Source organism: Scyliorhinus canicula, unplaced genomic scaffold, assembly GCF_902713615.1.
Source record: "Scyliorhinus canicula unplaced genomic scaffold, sScyCan1.1, whole genome shotgun sequence".
NCBI lineage: Eukaryota > Metazoa > Chordata > Chondrichthyes > Carcharhiniformes > Scyliorhinidae > Scyliorhinus > Scyliorhinus canicula.
In genome coordinates this window covers 76,571-91,934 of record NW_024055469.1, presented here as the reverse complement: position 1 = coordinate 91,934, position 15,364 = coordinate 76,571, and the positions used below count along the sequence as shown (strand labels likewise).

At 45.5% G+C, this 15,364-nt stretch overlaps 1 protein-coding gene across 4 annotated transcripts; it reads left to right on the top strand.

The window, feature by feature from the left end:
* The first annotated feature begins 1,073 nt into the window (after positions 1 to 1,073).
* Positions 1,074 to 13,686, top strand: LOC119959807 (zinc finger protein 239-like). Of its 4 annotated transcripts, none has more exons than XR_005459300.1 (3): positions 1,074 to 1,215; positions 2,419 to 3,878; positions 13,250 to 13,686. XR_005459300.1 is itself a non-coding variant. In XM_038787901.1 (2 exons), exon 2 carries the CDS (start codon positions 2,826 to 2,828, stop codon positions 3,735 to 3,737), a length of 912 nt encoding a protein of 303 aa, XP_038643829.1. In that variant the 5' UTR covers positions 1,074 to 1,215; positions 2,419 to 2,825; the 3' UTR covers positions 3,738 to 5,629. The 4 variants fall into 4 exon arrangements, 1 of the variants encoding a protein (XP_038643829.1); XR_005459301.1 differs by having other exon boundaries at positions 13,658 to 13,685; XR_005459299.1 differs by lacking the exon at positions 13,250 to 13,686 and adding an exon at positions 4,517 to 5,629 and having other exon boundaries at positions 2,419 to 4,246.
* The last annotated feature ends 1,678 nt before the right edge of the window (positions 13,687 to 15,364 follow it).

The window sequence follows — 15,364 nt, the reverse complement described above, 5'->3', positions numbered from 1 at the left end:
ATTTTTAAAACTGACCTGGAATATCCACGCAAATACAATCCTGACAGTTACTAGGTGCAATAGAACCAAGAATTCCTACAGTGCAGAAGGAACTCGACCCATCAAGTCTGCACCTGCCCTCTACAAGAGCACACTACCTAGGCTCACTTCCCTGCCCTATCCCCGTAACCCCAAATAACTTGAACATCCCTGGACACAAAGGGGCAGTTTTGAACAGCCAGTCCACCTAACCTGCACATCTTTGGACTGTGGGAGCAAACCTCAGCACCCAGAGGAAAGGCACGCAGACATGGGCAGAAAGTGCAAATTCCACACAGTCACCCAATGCCAGCATTGAATTCTAGTCTCTGGCACGGTGAGGCAATAGTGCTAACCATTGCACCACCAAAATGCTTCACTCAAGTCACCCCACCTTCTGTGTTTGCATTGGACTCTGTCATTGCTGCTGCTTTGGAAAACTTTGGGGCATTTGAAATTCTCCACCAATGACCACTCCATCTTACGGGAATTGAACCCATGCTGTTCGCCTTATTGTGCATCACAAACTAGCTATCTAGCACACTGAGCTGAACCAGTTATATAGCCCCTGTATAATCACCTGAGGAAGGAGCAGTGCTCCAAAAGCTAGTGTTTGAAACCTGTTGGACTTTAACCTGGTGTTGTCAGACTTCTTACTGGTGCTCACCCCTGTCCCACATCTCCACATCATCACTCCATCTTTCTGATGGATAATGGAGGGTCTGTACACATGGATTTATGTATTACTTGATTCCTAATTTTATAAATTTCCCATTTTCCCCCAATATCCATATCACAGGAAAAAAGATCACAACTAATTAGTATTTTCGATTAGTATTTACAGCTTTGACAAAGGGTCATCTGGACTCCAAACGTGAAATGAAAAAATGAAAACGTTAGCTCTTTCCTCTCCACATGCTGCCAGACCTGCTAACATTTTCCAGCACTTTCACTTTGGTTTTAGTATTTTCGATGGCAATTGTTTCACCCAGCATTCCCCGCGGTAGTGAATGTCCCCTATTCACACAAGAGTAATGTACTGAGCAGGCGCAGTATCGCCCAGTATGGGAGCATGCGCAGTGTAAGTAATGGCGATGGGCAGAGTTGCTCTTTTGTCGTCTCTGCAGCGGGAAGGATGAGGAAACTCTGAGGGATCGATGGGGACGGATCTGGATAGGGAGGGTTTCTAAACACCTGGTGAGGGCCTCAAACCCCGAATGTGACTCTGCAAGTCCCGCGTTTCCGTTTCTGGGTTTTTTTTCCCCAGACACAGCTTATGGATAACAGTCGCCATTCTGGTTCAGCGCGGAGCGCATGCGCTGTGGCCTTTAGACGTTTTAGAGAGTAGGCGGAGCTTCAGGTTTCTGTTCACACCGGGTCCTAGTGTCCGGGTTCTAGTATCCGGGTCCTAGTATCCGGGTCAGACACCATCCAGGACAGCACGTTTTAAAACATATTCCCCACTTTCGGGTTGGGCATGATGTTCGCGGCCTCGAGGGGTATTTGGGTCATATAATTTTAATTTTTTAAAATGAATTTAAAGCATCCAGTTCTTTTATTCCAATTATGGGGCAATATACCGTGGCCAATTCAGCTCCCCTTTCTTTTGGGCTGTGGGGGAGACATACACAGACACGGGGAGTATGTGTAAACGCCGCACGGACAGTGACCCGGGCCCGGGTCTTTGGCACCGTGAGACAGCAATGCTTCCCAATTTGGGCCTCATATTTATTTTCAATCATAGGTTATAGCCCCTAATAATAATAACCTTTTATTGTCACAAGTATGAAGTTTCTGTGAAAAGCTCCTAGTCGCCACATTCCAGCATCTGTTTGTGTAAGCTGGTACGGGAATTGAACCCACGCTATTGGCCTTATTCTGCATCACAAACCAGCTATCTAGCTCACTGAGTTAAACCAGCTAGATAGCCCCTGGATAGTTATCTGAAGGAACTGCTTCTCCATTTGGTTTACACTTCAACCCCACACTCCTAATCACTGCCTGCCCAGTGTGGAGGGGACTAAATAAGTCAGAGGATCGGCTCCTGGACCTGCTCTTGGGCCTGATTAAAGCAGCAATTTACAGAGCGGCGGGGGGGGGGGTTAACTCTGGCTGTCAGTCCCTCTTCTGTGGTCTTGTCATTCCCCGGGTGGTCCTGGAGAGGGGGCGTACGGTGTCTACCGGAACCCGTGAGACCTTCCACACCGGTGGACACCTCAGGGTACAGAATCTCTCATAGACACTGGAAACAACATTCTGGTTTAGTTGAGAAGGACGTTTGATTGGACCACAAGTTTGGGGAAACAAGAGAGGAAAAAAATCATAGAAACTGGAATTGTGGGTTCTAAATTTCTATCCTGCACTAATGGTAATCCTGACACTGTCGATGTCTTTTACAAGGTACAAGAGGACGATGATTTGCAGATGGGAAACTCAAATCAAACATCATATCGAGATCTGACAGAGTCACTCAATTCATGAGCACCTGAATACCATCGGTCTTTGAATGTGGAAGGAGAAATGTTTGTCTGTTCTGTCTGTGGGAAAAGATTTCAAACATCAGTGTGACTGGAAAAGCACCGAGACACACACACAACCGAGTGAGAGTGATCCAGTGAACTGACTGTGGAAAGAGCTTTAACCAGTTACACAGCCTGAAAAAAACATCACCCCATTCACTGTCGTGTTCTGTGTGTGGACGAGGCTTCCACTGACCATCCAAACTGGACAGACACACCGACACCACGGAGAAACCGTGGAAATGTGGGGACTGTGGGAAGGGATTCAATTACCCATCCCTGCTGGAAATGCATCGACGCAGTCACACTGGAGAGAGGCCGTTCACCTGCTCAGTGTGTGGGAAGGGATTCATTCAGTCATCCCACCTGCGGACCCACCAGCAAGTTCACATTGATGAGGGGCTGTTTAACCAGTCAGACTGTGATAACAACTCTAAAAGCTCAGAGGACCTGGTCAAGCACCAGGTTGTTCGCACTGAGAGACAGTTCAGCTGCTCTCACTGTGGGAAGCTATTCAAACGATCACAGAATCTCATTGAACACGAGCGCACTCACACTGGGGAGAGACCATTCACCTGCTCCGTGTGTGGGAAAGGATTCACACGATCATCCCACCTCGCTACTCACAGACTGGTTCACAGTGATAACAGACCTTTCAAATGTACTGAATGTGAGAAGAGTTATAAAACCACAAGTGATCTGCTGATACACCAGCGAGTTCACAATGAGGAGAGGCCGTTCAGATGTACAGTGTGTGGGAAGGGATTTACTCAGTTATCTGGCCTTCAGAAACACCAGCGAGTTCACACTGGGGAGAGGTTATTCACCTGCTCCTTATGTGGAAAGGGATTCATTTATTTAACCAGCCTCAGATCACACCAACTTGTTCACTCGGATAAGAAACCTTTCAAATGTTCTGAATGTGAGAAGAGTTTTAAAACCACAAGTGTTTTGCTGAGACACCAGCGGGTTCACACTGGGGAGAGACCGTTCACCTGCTCGGACTGTGGGAAGGGATTCACTCGCTCATCCCACCTGCTGACACACCAGCACACTCACACCGGGGAGCGACCGTTCGCCTTCTCTGAGCGTGAGAAGGGATTTACGTGGACAACTCATCTGACACAGCAACAGGTTGATAAATGTCTGCAAGGTTTGGATTCTGCTGTTGTTGCTGCTGTTAATCACATCCAGGACTGAACCATGGTCATTCTGACTGTTGGAGTTTGTTTTTGCTGATGTTTTGATCTCTGTAACTGGGCTGGAGTTTAATCCTCTGAACATATGTCAAGTGAACTAATATTATTTCAGACACACTATCGAAACCTTCATTTCACTGGGGTAAGAGGCGATTAATTGATGTCCTGTTACTGAATGTTGCATTTTTGTGGCCTTTCCTCCTTTCTAACTCGACTATTTCAGTTCTTACACCTTCAGTTACTCTCAAAGCCATGTCCCAGCTCCCTATCGCTTCCAGTGTGTCTGAACTGGTTGATCTCCCTAAATGCATGACCTCACACGTTTCTGTGTTAAATTACCTATTGCCCCTGTATTGCCCACTGTACCAATCCATCTCTATTGTTTTGGAGATGATAGCTATCCTCCACAATGTCCAGAATTTGGCCAATCTTTGTGTCGTCTGCAAATTTCCTAATCATTGTTCCCTACGTTCACGTCCAAATTGTTACTATATAGCCCACATAGTAATGGTCCCAACACCGAGCCCTGTGGCACACCACTTGAAACAACTTTTCCAATTGCAAGGGCAGCCAATGAACATTATCCTTTGTCCCCGGTTACTGAGCCAACATTTTATCCAGTTTGCCACATTGCCCTGTGTCCCATGGGCTTTCACCTTTTGCCACGTGGGACTTTGTCAAAAGCCTTGCTAAAATCTATGTGCACAACATCTTCTACACGATCTTTAGCAACATTTATTGTCACTTCCTCAAAGAATTTGATCAAATTTGTGAGGCAAGAACTTTCTTTAACAAATCCATGCTGCCTATCCCTGACCAGTCGATGCCTTTCTATGTGACAGTTAATCCTATCTCTCAGGATTTATTCTACTAATGGTGAGAATCAGCTCACTGTCACAGGGAGTGGGTTAAGTGAATAGTACAGATGTGTTGAAGGGGAAACAAGACAAACACAAGAGGGAGAAGGGAATAGAGGATTACAATGGGAGATTTAGATGTGGAAAGATGGGAGTGGAGCAGAAACTCCAGCAGGGACTGGATGGGCTGAATGGTCTGTTGCTGTGCTGTATATCCTGTGGAATCGAGCTCTGAATCCATTGCGTTATTTCTGTTTGAGTCGGGAAGCAGCATGACGTTAAACTGAGGACTATAATCAAAATCTCCCAGGCCACTGCCCTTCCCACCCTGCTGTGTGGAGCGGAATCCTGGGGATGCGGGAGCTACATCTCTGGAACTCTTCCAGCAAAGACTCCTGAGGACCATCATAAAAATTCAATAGCAGGAGAAAAATCTCAAAACAACCAGGTTCCCCATCGTGCTGGGCTCAACAGTATGGAGACCATCCTCCAGACCATTCAATTTAGCAGCCAGGCCATATCTCTCACATGGATGACTATAAAATCCCCAAGCAGACCTTCAATGGGGATTGTCTCAGGACAAACAACATCACAATGGTCAGTACAAATGATACAAGGATATCCAAAATAGGATCCTTACAAACGTCTGCACTGCAGACCACCTCTCTGGGAAAAGACTGCAATCGACCGGTCCATGTGGAAGCAAGACTGAAATTGGTTCAGTTTGTTTCAAGGACCATCAACAACAAACTCATAACATCTGACATTCCCAGAGAAAGACCAGAGGTGGAACAGCTACAAAGGTTTCCCCTGAGCACCAACAACAACATAAACTGCCAGTTATGTGGACGTCCATGTCGTCCCACGTCAGACCCTCAGTCACAATAGGATCCACAGAAACCAATGTAATTAATGTCAGCTTGTACATACTCGAACAATGAGGAGTTGACCCCAACATTATCCCTGTTCTCCGGATGGGATTACTGTACTCTGTCTGTATTATTGCAGAGCTGTTAATGAAGTCAGCAAAAGACAATCTGTTGTTGGGAGCTTGATTATAGAAATATAGAAAATTGAAGAAGTGGGCATTTCGCCCTTCGAGCCTGCGCCTCATTCATGATGATCATGGCTGATCTCCCAATTCAGTAACCGATTCCTGCTTTTCCCTCTTTTTAAAAAAAATAATTTTTATTGAAATTTTTACAAAATATAAACATCTCAACTCTATTAACAAAACAACCGTGGTAACACCCCAAGAACAACACCCACCTAACTTCAAAAACAACTACAAACAAAAGAAAAAAAAACACAAAAGAACACCCAAACAACAAAAGGGAAAGAAATAACACCCGCCACATCCCCAAAACCCATGTACACAGTTCTCCCTCCCACTGATCCAAACCCCCCCCCCCCGCCCCCGGGTTGCTGCTGCTGCTGCCGGCCTATTTCCCTACCGTTCCGCCGGGAAGTCTAGGAAAGGCTGCCACCGCCTAAAGAACCCTTGTACTGATCCCCTCAGGGCAAATTTCACCTTCTCCAATTTAATGAACCCCGTCATATCATTGATCCAGGCCTCCACGCTTGGGGGCCTCGCATCCTTCCATTGGAGCAAGATCCTCCGCCGGGCTACTAGGGACGCAAAGGCCAGAACACCGGCCTCTTTCGCCTCTGCTTTTCCCTCATATCCTTTGATCCCTTTCGCCCCAAGCTCTATATTATCTGGTATCTGAAACCACAGGATTCAATATTTAGAGTCAACAAGATGAACAAGGATGTGTTCATCAGGGCCCAATTCTCCAGCTGGATATTCACAGGGGAAAGTCAGTCTGTTATCGAACACATAGAGGGAATTGAACAGAGAAAAGTCCCGATTGTAAGAAACCCGCAAATAATTTGTAAATATCTGTCAAATGTTGGCAGGTTCCAACTGTCGATTTCCATCACACTGAAGTCAATGAGAGGCGGGAGGGTGGTTATTCTGGACCTAATAAACACCAGTTTAGCACAGCTAGAGTATGAAGTATAGTTCTGGTCACCATATTATAGGGAATAGCTCATTCTCAGCCAGTACAAACATGGTGGGCTGAATGGCCTCCTCTGTGCTGGAAACTTTTAGGATTCTGTGATGACAAGTGATCCTTGTGTTTTTATCCAAGATAGACCTCAGCCCAGTCATTCACTCCAAGTGCTGATGTGATGGTTCAAGCCAAGAGGTGTGTTTTGGAATCTTGTATTTTTAGAGACAGACACTCATTGAAAAGGGAAACGGAGAAAAGAAACTGACTCTCAGCTGCCAAGGAATCTAAGACTGAAACTGAGTAGAATCGTATAAAAGGACAAAGAAAGCCCTCAGAGCTCAGTCGCAGATTGTGGGTTCAGTGGTGCAGTACAGGCAGGTTGAGGAGCCTGAAATGAAATAAAAATGAAATGAAAATCGCTTATTGTCACATGTAGGCTTCAAATGAAGATATTGTGAAAAGCCCTTGGTCGCCACATTCCGGCGCCTGTTCGGAGAGGCTTGTATGGGAATTGAACCGTGATGCTGGCCTGCCTTGGTCGGCTTTAAAAGCCAGCTCTTTAGCCCTGTGCTAAACCAACTCCTGGATTCAAAAGCTGAAAATAAGCAAAGATGCATTTTCGGAAGATAACATTGGTGGCGATACATCATCCAGACCATAAGATATAGGAGCAGAATTAGGCCATTTAACCCATCGGGTCTGCTCTGCCATTGAATCGTGGCTAATATGTTTCTCATCCCCATTCTCCTCATTAGCCAATCAGAGGGCTAGGTAGTGTTGAGGAAGCAGGGAGGCTGCAGAAGTGTAAAAGTGTGAGATTGTGCACTTTGGAAGGAAGAATAGGGGCATAAACTATTTTCTACAAAGGCTTCGAAATCAGAAGCACAAAGGGAGTTTGAAGGTCTAGTTCAGGATTCTCTAGGTTAACATGCAGGTTCACTTGGCAGTGAGGAAGGCAAATGCAATGTTAGCACGCATGTCGAGAGAGCTCGAATACAAGAGCAGGGATGTAATGTTGAGGCTGTATATGGCTCTGGTCAGACCCCATTTATAATATTGTGAGCAGTTCTGGCCCCATATCTAAAGAAGGAAGTGCTGGCCTTCGAATGGGTCCAGAGGAGGTTCACAGGAATGATCCCTGGAATGAAGAACTTGTCACATAAGGAGCAGTTGAGGATTTGGGGTCTGTACTCGATGGAGTTTATAAGGATGAGTCTTACAGAATACTGATCAGCCGAGAAAGAGTGTACGTGGAGAGGTTGTTTCCACTAGTAGGAGAAACTAGATCCAGAGATGACTGCCTCAGTCTGAAGGGACGATCCTTTAAAAGAGATGAGGAGGAATTTCTTCAGCCAGAGGGGGGTGAATCTGTGGAACTCTTTGCCGCAGAAGGCTGTGGAGGCCAAGTCACTGAGTGACTTTAAGACAGAGATAGATAGGTTCCTGATTAATAAGGGGATCAGGGGTTATAGGGAAAAGGCAGGAGACTGGGGATGAGAAAAAGATCAGCCATGATTGAATAGCAGAGGAGACTGGATAGGCTGAATGGCCTTATTCTGCTCCTTCTTTTATGGTCTTAATGTAATAAAACATCCCTCGGTGCTTCCGAAGTTTCAGAAAGAAGAAAATGACATTGAGTCACGTCGGCTGTTATTAGGGTAAATGGACAAAATCTTTTTATATATATGTAAATTTAGTGTACCCAATTAATTTTTTTCCAAATAAGAAGCAATTCAACGTGGCAAATCCACCGACCCTGCACATCTTTGGGGTGTGAGGGTGAAACCAATGCAAAGACAGAGTGTACAGACTCCACACGGACAGAGACCCAGAGCCAGGATCGAACCTGGGACCTTGGCGCTCTGAGGCAGAGTGCTAACCGCTGTGCCACCGTGCTGCCCTTAAATAGATACAATCTTGAATGGAGAGGGAGATTTTAACAAGTATCTTTAATCAGTGCTGAGAGGTGGAGACGGCAGACAGCTTGAGGGAGGCCTTCAAAGAAACTCGCGTGTCAAAGATATAAAAAAACTCAACAGACTACATTTAACACAAAACAGATGTTTGATTTTTATCCAGAATATATAACTTAGCTGAAATTTATCAACATCAGCAAAACAGACTCCAATGAATATGGTTTAGACATGAATGTCATTCCCAACAAAATCCAATCATTGTTATTTGTGAACTGGCTGGTGTTTCCGCAGGTTCGATTATTGACGGAATCCCCAGAGTGAACTCACCAGTGTGTCAGCCGGGTGGGTAACTAGTCAATCCCTTCCCACAAACAGAACATAAAAATGGTCACTCCCCAGTCTGAATGCGCTGATGAATTTCCAACTGTACCTTTGCCCACAGTCCCGACATTTCCACGTTTCTCCCCCCGATTGAACACGCTAGTGTTTCTGAGTTTATGAATTAGCAAATCCCATTTTACACACAGAGCAGGTGAATGGTCTCTCCTCAGTGTGAATCCGCTGGTGTTTCTGTAGGTTTAATGACTGAGTGAATTCCTTCCCACACTCGGAGCAGGTAAATGGTCTCGCCCTGGTGTGACTCCGCTGTTGTTTCCGGAGTGTGAATGAATCAGCAAATCCCTATTTAGACCCAGTGCAGGTGGACGGTCTCTCCCCATTGTGAACCCGCTGGTGTTGCCGTAAGTTGGATGAATCAGCAAATCCCTTTTTACACACAGTGCAGGTGAATGGTCTCTCCCCAGTGTGAAGTCGCTGGTGTGTCTTCAGGGTGGATGACTGTGTGAATCCCTTCCCACACTGAGAGCAGGTGAACAGTTTCTTCCCAGTGTGAACCCGTTGGTGTGTCAGCAGGTGGGATGAAGTGGTGAATCCCTTCCCCCACTTGGAGCAGGTGAACGGTCTCTCCCCATTGTGAACCCGCTGGTGTTGCCGTAAGTTGGATGAATCAGCAAATCCCTTTGCACACACAGTGCAGGTGAACGGCCTCTCTCCTGTGTGATGGCGCCGATGAAGTTTCAGGCGAGATGGGTAACTGAATCCCTTCCCACAGTCCTCACATTTCCACGATTTCTCCCCAGTCTGACTGCACTTGTGTTTTGACAGGTCAGATGATTGGCTGAATCCTCGTCCACACACAGAACATGTGTACGGTTTTTCCCCACTGTGAATGATACTTTTTCCTTTCATTTTTAAACTTTGTTGATGTTCCGATGATATACAGGCGATGGTAAATTGTGAGGCTCCGTGCGATCTTGATGTGATGTTGGTTTGAGTTTCCCAAATGCAAATCCTTTGAATCTCCTGTGAAATTGATTGAAAACAGAAAATAGGGAGTGAGAGAGAACGACAAAAACACAAAGGCAGGTTGTGAAATTGAGCTGAATGAATCTGGTCATTTGTGGGGCCGACACTGGGAAAAGCGACCATGAAAACTGCTGGATTGTCGTAAAGACCCAACTGGTTCACTGATGTCCTTCAGGGAAGGGAAGCTGCCAAACTGGAGTCCCACTCACTCACTCATCACCCCTATGCTCACTGACCTACATTGGGACTCAGCTAAGCAACATTTTAATGGAATATTCACATCCTTGTTTGCAAATCTTGCTCTTCGCTATTTCCAGCTACACAGGTGTTTAATTCTTGAACCGCAGATCAAACATAAATACTTACATTCAGGTCTCGATGAACTGAGTGACTGCCAGATTTTAACGTGAATCTTGGTTTTCCAGAGTGGGGTGGGGGAGGGGGAGAGCGAGAGAAAGAGAAAGAAGGGATTTTATATGTCGACAGGTGGTTGTCCTTCTTCCCACAGACATTTTGCATTGTTTTCCAAGGGTCACACCAGCCCCAGAGACATGGAACCCCTCACAGGTAACAGAGCAGAGCACTAAAAGCTCAAAGGTATTGATAAATGCTCAGACATACTTAGCTGTGAAGCAGTTTCACTGTTTTCCATATTAAAATCTCCCACTGTCGCCTGCAGCTGGAAAGATATCAGAAGCTCTAGAGTCGGAGGAAAAAGCTCCCAGTTGAGGAGAACGGGGATGATGTCGTCACGCAACTGGAGGTGCCTGATGACATCACAGACAGGAAGACTGAACATCTGGATCTGTGCAAACCAGTGATCACCACACATTATGGAGGATGTGATGGTCCTTGAGAGAGTGCAGGGGAGACTTACCAGATAAGGGCATTGTGTAGGTTAGATGGCCTTTAGATTTTTTCCATGTCGGTGCAACATCGAGGGCCGAAGGGCCTGTACTGCGCTGTATCGTTCTATGTTCTATGTTCTATTAGTTCCTGGAATGAGGGATTTTAGTTGCAATGTTAGGTTGGAGAAACTGCAGTTGATCTTCTTGGAGAAAAGGAGAATGATAGAGGTGTTCAAGTTTCTGATTGGTCTCAGTAAAGTAGCTAAAGTAACGTTGCTCCTACTAGCTGATTGTAAAAAGGATTTCAGGACACAGATTTAAGATTTGGAGCAAGATCTACAGGGCGATATGAGGAAGAAATTTTACAGTGAGTGGTAATGTCTTGGAACTCAATTCTTACACTGAAAGTGCGATAATATCCAGGACCTGATGAATCAAGTGATGCTGTCAGAGTTTGATGTCAGGTTTTCTTTATGTTTCCTGCCTGCAAATCATTTTCTAATACCCTGAAAATGAAAGTAACAAAAGCCATCTGTCAGTCCAAAATCGAAATTCAGGAAAAAAATAAACCTATTGCTGGTTTGAGTTTGCTTTGTGTAAATCCTCCCTTTCTAACCACCTGTAAAAGGAGTTTTCAAAATTCATCCTTGTCAGTCCAGGATAGAAATTCATTACATTCTCCCCTCCTGCTCCCTGGGCCAGGATGACAGCTCATACTCCCTGCTGCACTTTACCCTCATTGTCTTCAGCCATACCTCAATTTCAGGATGGCCTTTACTCAAGGTTGTGAGTTTCTGAGGTGGTTCTTGATATGACTGGGCATGGTCGTAGATCTTTAGACACATGGAGGAGGATGTTCCAAGAGGTAGTGAGAACTGAAAAGCAGAATGTCTTTCTCTTCTTTTCTATCTCTGCCTCAACAATAAGACATTGGGACTCAAAGGTTTGATGGTTGTCTTGGGTAACAAACTCTTCCCAAACCATTGGATAAAAGCAAATTACTGTGGGTGCTGGAATCTGAAACCAAAAAGAAAATGGTGGAAGATCTCAGCATATCTGGCAGCATCTGTAGGGAGAGAAAAGAGCTGATGTTTTGAGTCCAGATTGTTAGCATGTACTAGATGTTGTTGTATGAAGAGACAAGAGTTCAGCTCCTTTTTCACCAACACACCTTTAATGGTTCAAACTCACTCTGCACAGAACTCTACAGATCATCACAAGCTCCAGAGTCCACCTTTACATATCAGTGTCAATCACTGAACACTTAACATCAATGAGACAATCATTGAACACTTAACATAAATGAGACAGCTAATTGCAATGTCTCTTAACCCATTACTTAAAACAGATGACCACTCAAAACGTTAGCTTGTTTAGAACATACAGTTCAGGAGGAGGCCACTCAGCCCATCGAGTCTGCACCGACCCACTTAAACCCTCACTTCTACCCTATTCCCGTAACCCAATAACCCCTCCGAACCTTTTTGGTCACTAAGGGCAATTTATCATGGCCAATCCACCTAACCTGCGCGTCTTTGGACTGTGGGAGGAAACCGGAGCACCCGGAGGAAACCCACACAGATACGGGGAGAACGTGCAGACTCCAAACGGACAGTGACTCAAGCCGGGAATCAAATCGGGGATCCTGGTGTTGCGAAGCCACAGTGCTATCCACTTGTGCTACCGTGCTGCCCTCTTCTCTCCCTACAGATGCTGCCAGACCTGCTGAGAGTTTCCAGCATTTTCTTTTTGGCTCCTCCCAAAACATTCTCCTTCTAAAAAACATCCCAAAAGGGGCAGCATGGTAGCATTGTGGATAGCACCCCCTACAAAGATGGCTGCTCCGCATGCACCCTGGTGCGCTACACCCCGCCGTTCGCCCAGACCGAACATGAGGAGCTGCAACTCCGCTCGGTACAAATTGGGTCCGGTAACCTCTTTTCCCGGATTTGCGGTTCACACAACATGTTCACGTAGCGTTTCCGCCCACCGCGCGGCTTCTTCGCTCCCTCCAGTCAATCTGAACTGGGAGCCGCTGTCCATCACCATTACCTACACTGCGCATGCTTCAATCACAGCCCGGCCCCGCCCCTCATTCACTCCGATTGGTTCGAGGACCAGCCGCTCTCGGTCGGTCCTCCAGTACAGCCTCTACTCTTATTGGTCAATCCACAAAGGGTTTCCAAATTCTCCCATCCCCGCCTGACGCTGACTCCGCTTCTCCGGGACAAACAAGCGCCGACGTCACCCTTGCTCCAAACTGCACCTGCGCACTAAAATCAAGCAACTGCATTGCCCATGCGCCAGATCACAATGTCGGTAAGTGATTGACGGCAGCTCCGGACCAATGGGAAGAATCTGGAGGACTGAGCGGGAGCGGCTGACCCTCCAACCAATCAGAGTGAATGAGGGGCGGGGCTGAGCCCGGATCTCTCTCATTGGCTGACACTCTGCATTATTTTGAAGCCGATTTGTCTCAAACTGGACCTTTCTGTTTGTGGCTTTAAAGATGACACCCTGACGGTCTGGAGAAAACGTTTCAACATTTGTCACTGAAATGTGGCAAGTCACCAGACAGGAGCTTCCAAACCCAGGCCACCACCGTCTGTAAAGACAAGATGTGACGGAGTTGGACTGGGATGAGCACAGTAAGAAGTCTTACAACACCAGGTTAAAATCCAACAGGTTTGTTTCAAATCACTAGCTTTTGCAGCACTGCTCCTTCCTCAGGTGAAAGACAAGGGCAGCAGACTCTTAGGGAGCAGCCTCTCCGGGGAGGCAGTGAACAAGCAATCCAGACAGCCAGGGACATGATTTTGGGATAATAAAAGCAAAATACTGCAGATGCTGGAAATCTAATAAAATCACAAAGTACCGAAGGAGATTCAAAACGTTCATTATTTTTCTCTCTCCACAGATACTGCCAGACCCGCTGAGTTAATGCCACAAATTATCTTTTTTTATTATAATGGTACCGGAGTTTGAATCCTACCACGGCTGAATTTGATTTCAATAAAAATATTGTGATCATGGATCAATTGTCGTAAAAACACATCTGGTTCTCATGTCCTTTTGGGAAGGAAAACTGCCATCCTTACCCAGTCAGGTCTACACGTGACACAATTCACAAACAATTCAAGGGCTTAAAGGAATATGGGCTGCACGGTAGCAAAGTGGTTAGCGCTGTCACTTCACAACTCCAGGATCCCAGGTTTGATTCCCGACTTGGGTCACTGTCTGTGCGGAGTTTGCACGTTCTCCCCGTGTCTGCGTGGGTTTCCTCTGGGGGCTCTGGTTTCCTCCCATAGTCCAAAGATGTACAGGTTAGGTGGATCGGCCATGATAAATTGCCCTTAGTGTCCAAAAAAAGGGTGGATGGGGTGGAAGTGTGGGCTTAAGTAGAGTGCTCTTTCCAAGGGCCAGTACAGACGCAATGGACCAAATGGTCTCCCTTCTGCACTGTAAATTCTATGATTCTCTAACTGGGCAGACAGGAAATGTCACCATCTGAACAAGGAGTCTCCCTGTTCAGCAGAAGGGTTAGGCTAGGTTAGGGAGAAGGTTGATACTGTCATCATTGTGAACAACACAAACTATCTCTTGTAGCTTGTTGAATCAGATTTAACGGGGTCAATTTCTATATGTTTTCTGGACTGGACAATCACATTTAAATCTGGGACTCGGGTGACGATATGAATTTGTGTTAGGTGACAAGATGTAGAACTATGTTTTATCCCAGGAATACCTTACACCCAGAGTGATAGTATTTCAGAACCAGGTGTGAAGCATGATTTCATCCTCAAAAGGACCACAAAAGTTCTATCATGAGAGCATCCAAAGGAAGAGTAGCTGATCTCAGTGGGTGTAGTGAGGTTATCGATGGGTTTTGAATGTAAATCCACACAATGAAGATCAGAATCGGGTGAGTTTTTCCTGCTCCACCGTCTGATCCAATAAACACTCGGCACCTGTTCAGTTACCTTGAGTCAAATAGTTCGAATTCTCATTTTGGAAATGGAGTAAGGGGGTTTTCCTTTTTAAATAAATTAACAAAAACATCTTATTTACAGATTCCAATTTAAAAGATTTAATATGTACACAGTCTTTAGTATTTGTGCTATCTTATCCACAAAAATAAGTAAACTCAAAAAATACTCAACACAAATACAGACGGTAATGTGATTACGTGACTACATCACATAATAAAGGTGTCAGAGTGGAAAAGAAGATCCTGGAAACCTAAATTTAACTCCTGAAAATCAGGTTAGCACACAGGGATAAATTGCTGGCTTTTAAAACAGACCACGGCTGGCCAAGCAGCATGGTTCAATTCCCGTACCAGCTTCCCTGAACAGGCGCCACTATAGCGACTAGGGGCTTTTCACAGTAACTTCATTTGAAGCCTACTTGTGAGAAAAAGCGATTTTCATTTCATTGAGCATCTCGCGAGAAAATCTCAAGAAGAGTCATTGAAAAAAATATATTTTAAGCCCTGCAGTCAGATCTTTCAGATACTGAATTGTAGATTATGCACCAAAGATTGATCCAGAATTGAAGCAAAAGTTCAGAAATTTATTCTAAACATGTTTCTGCTGAGAATTCCTGGATTAAGGGGAAAGATCAC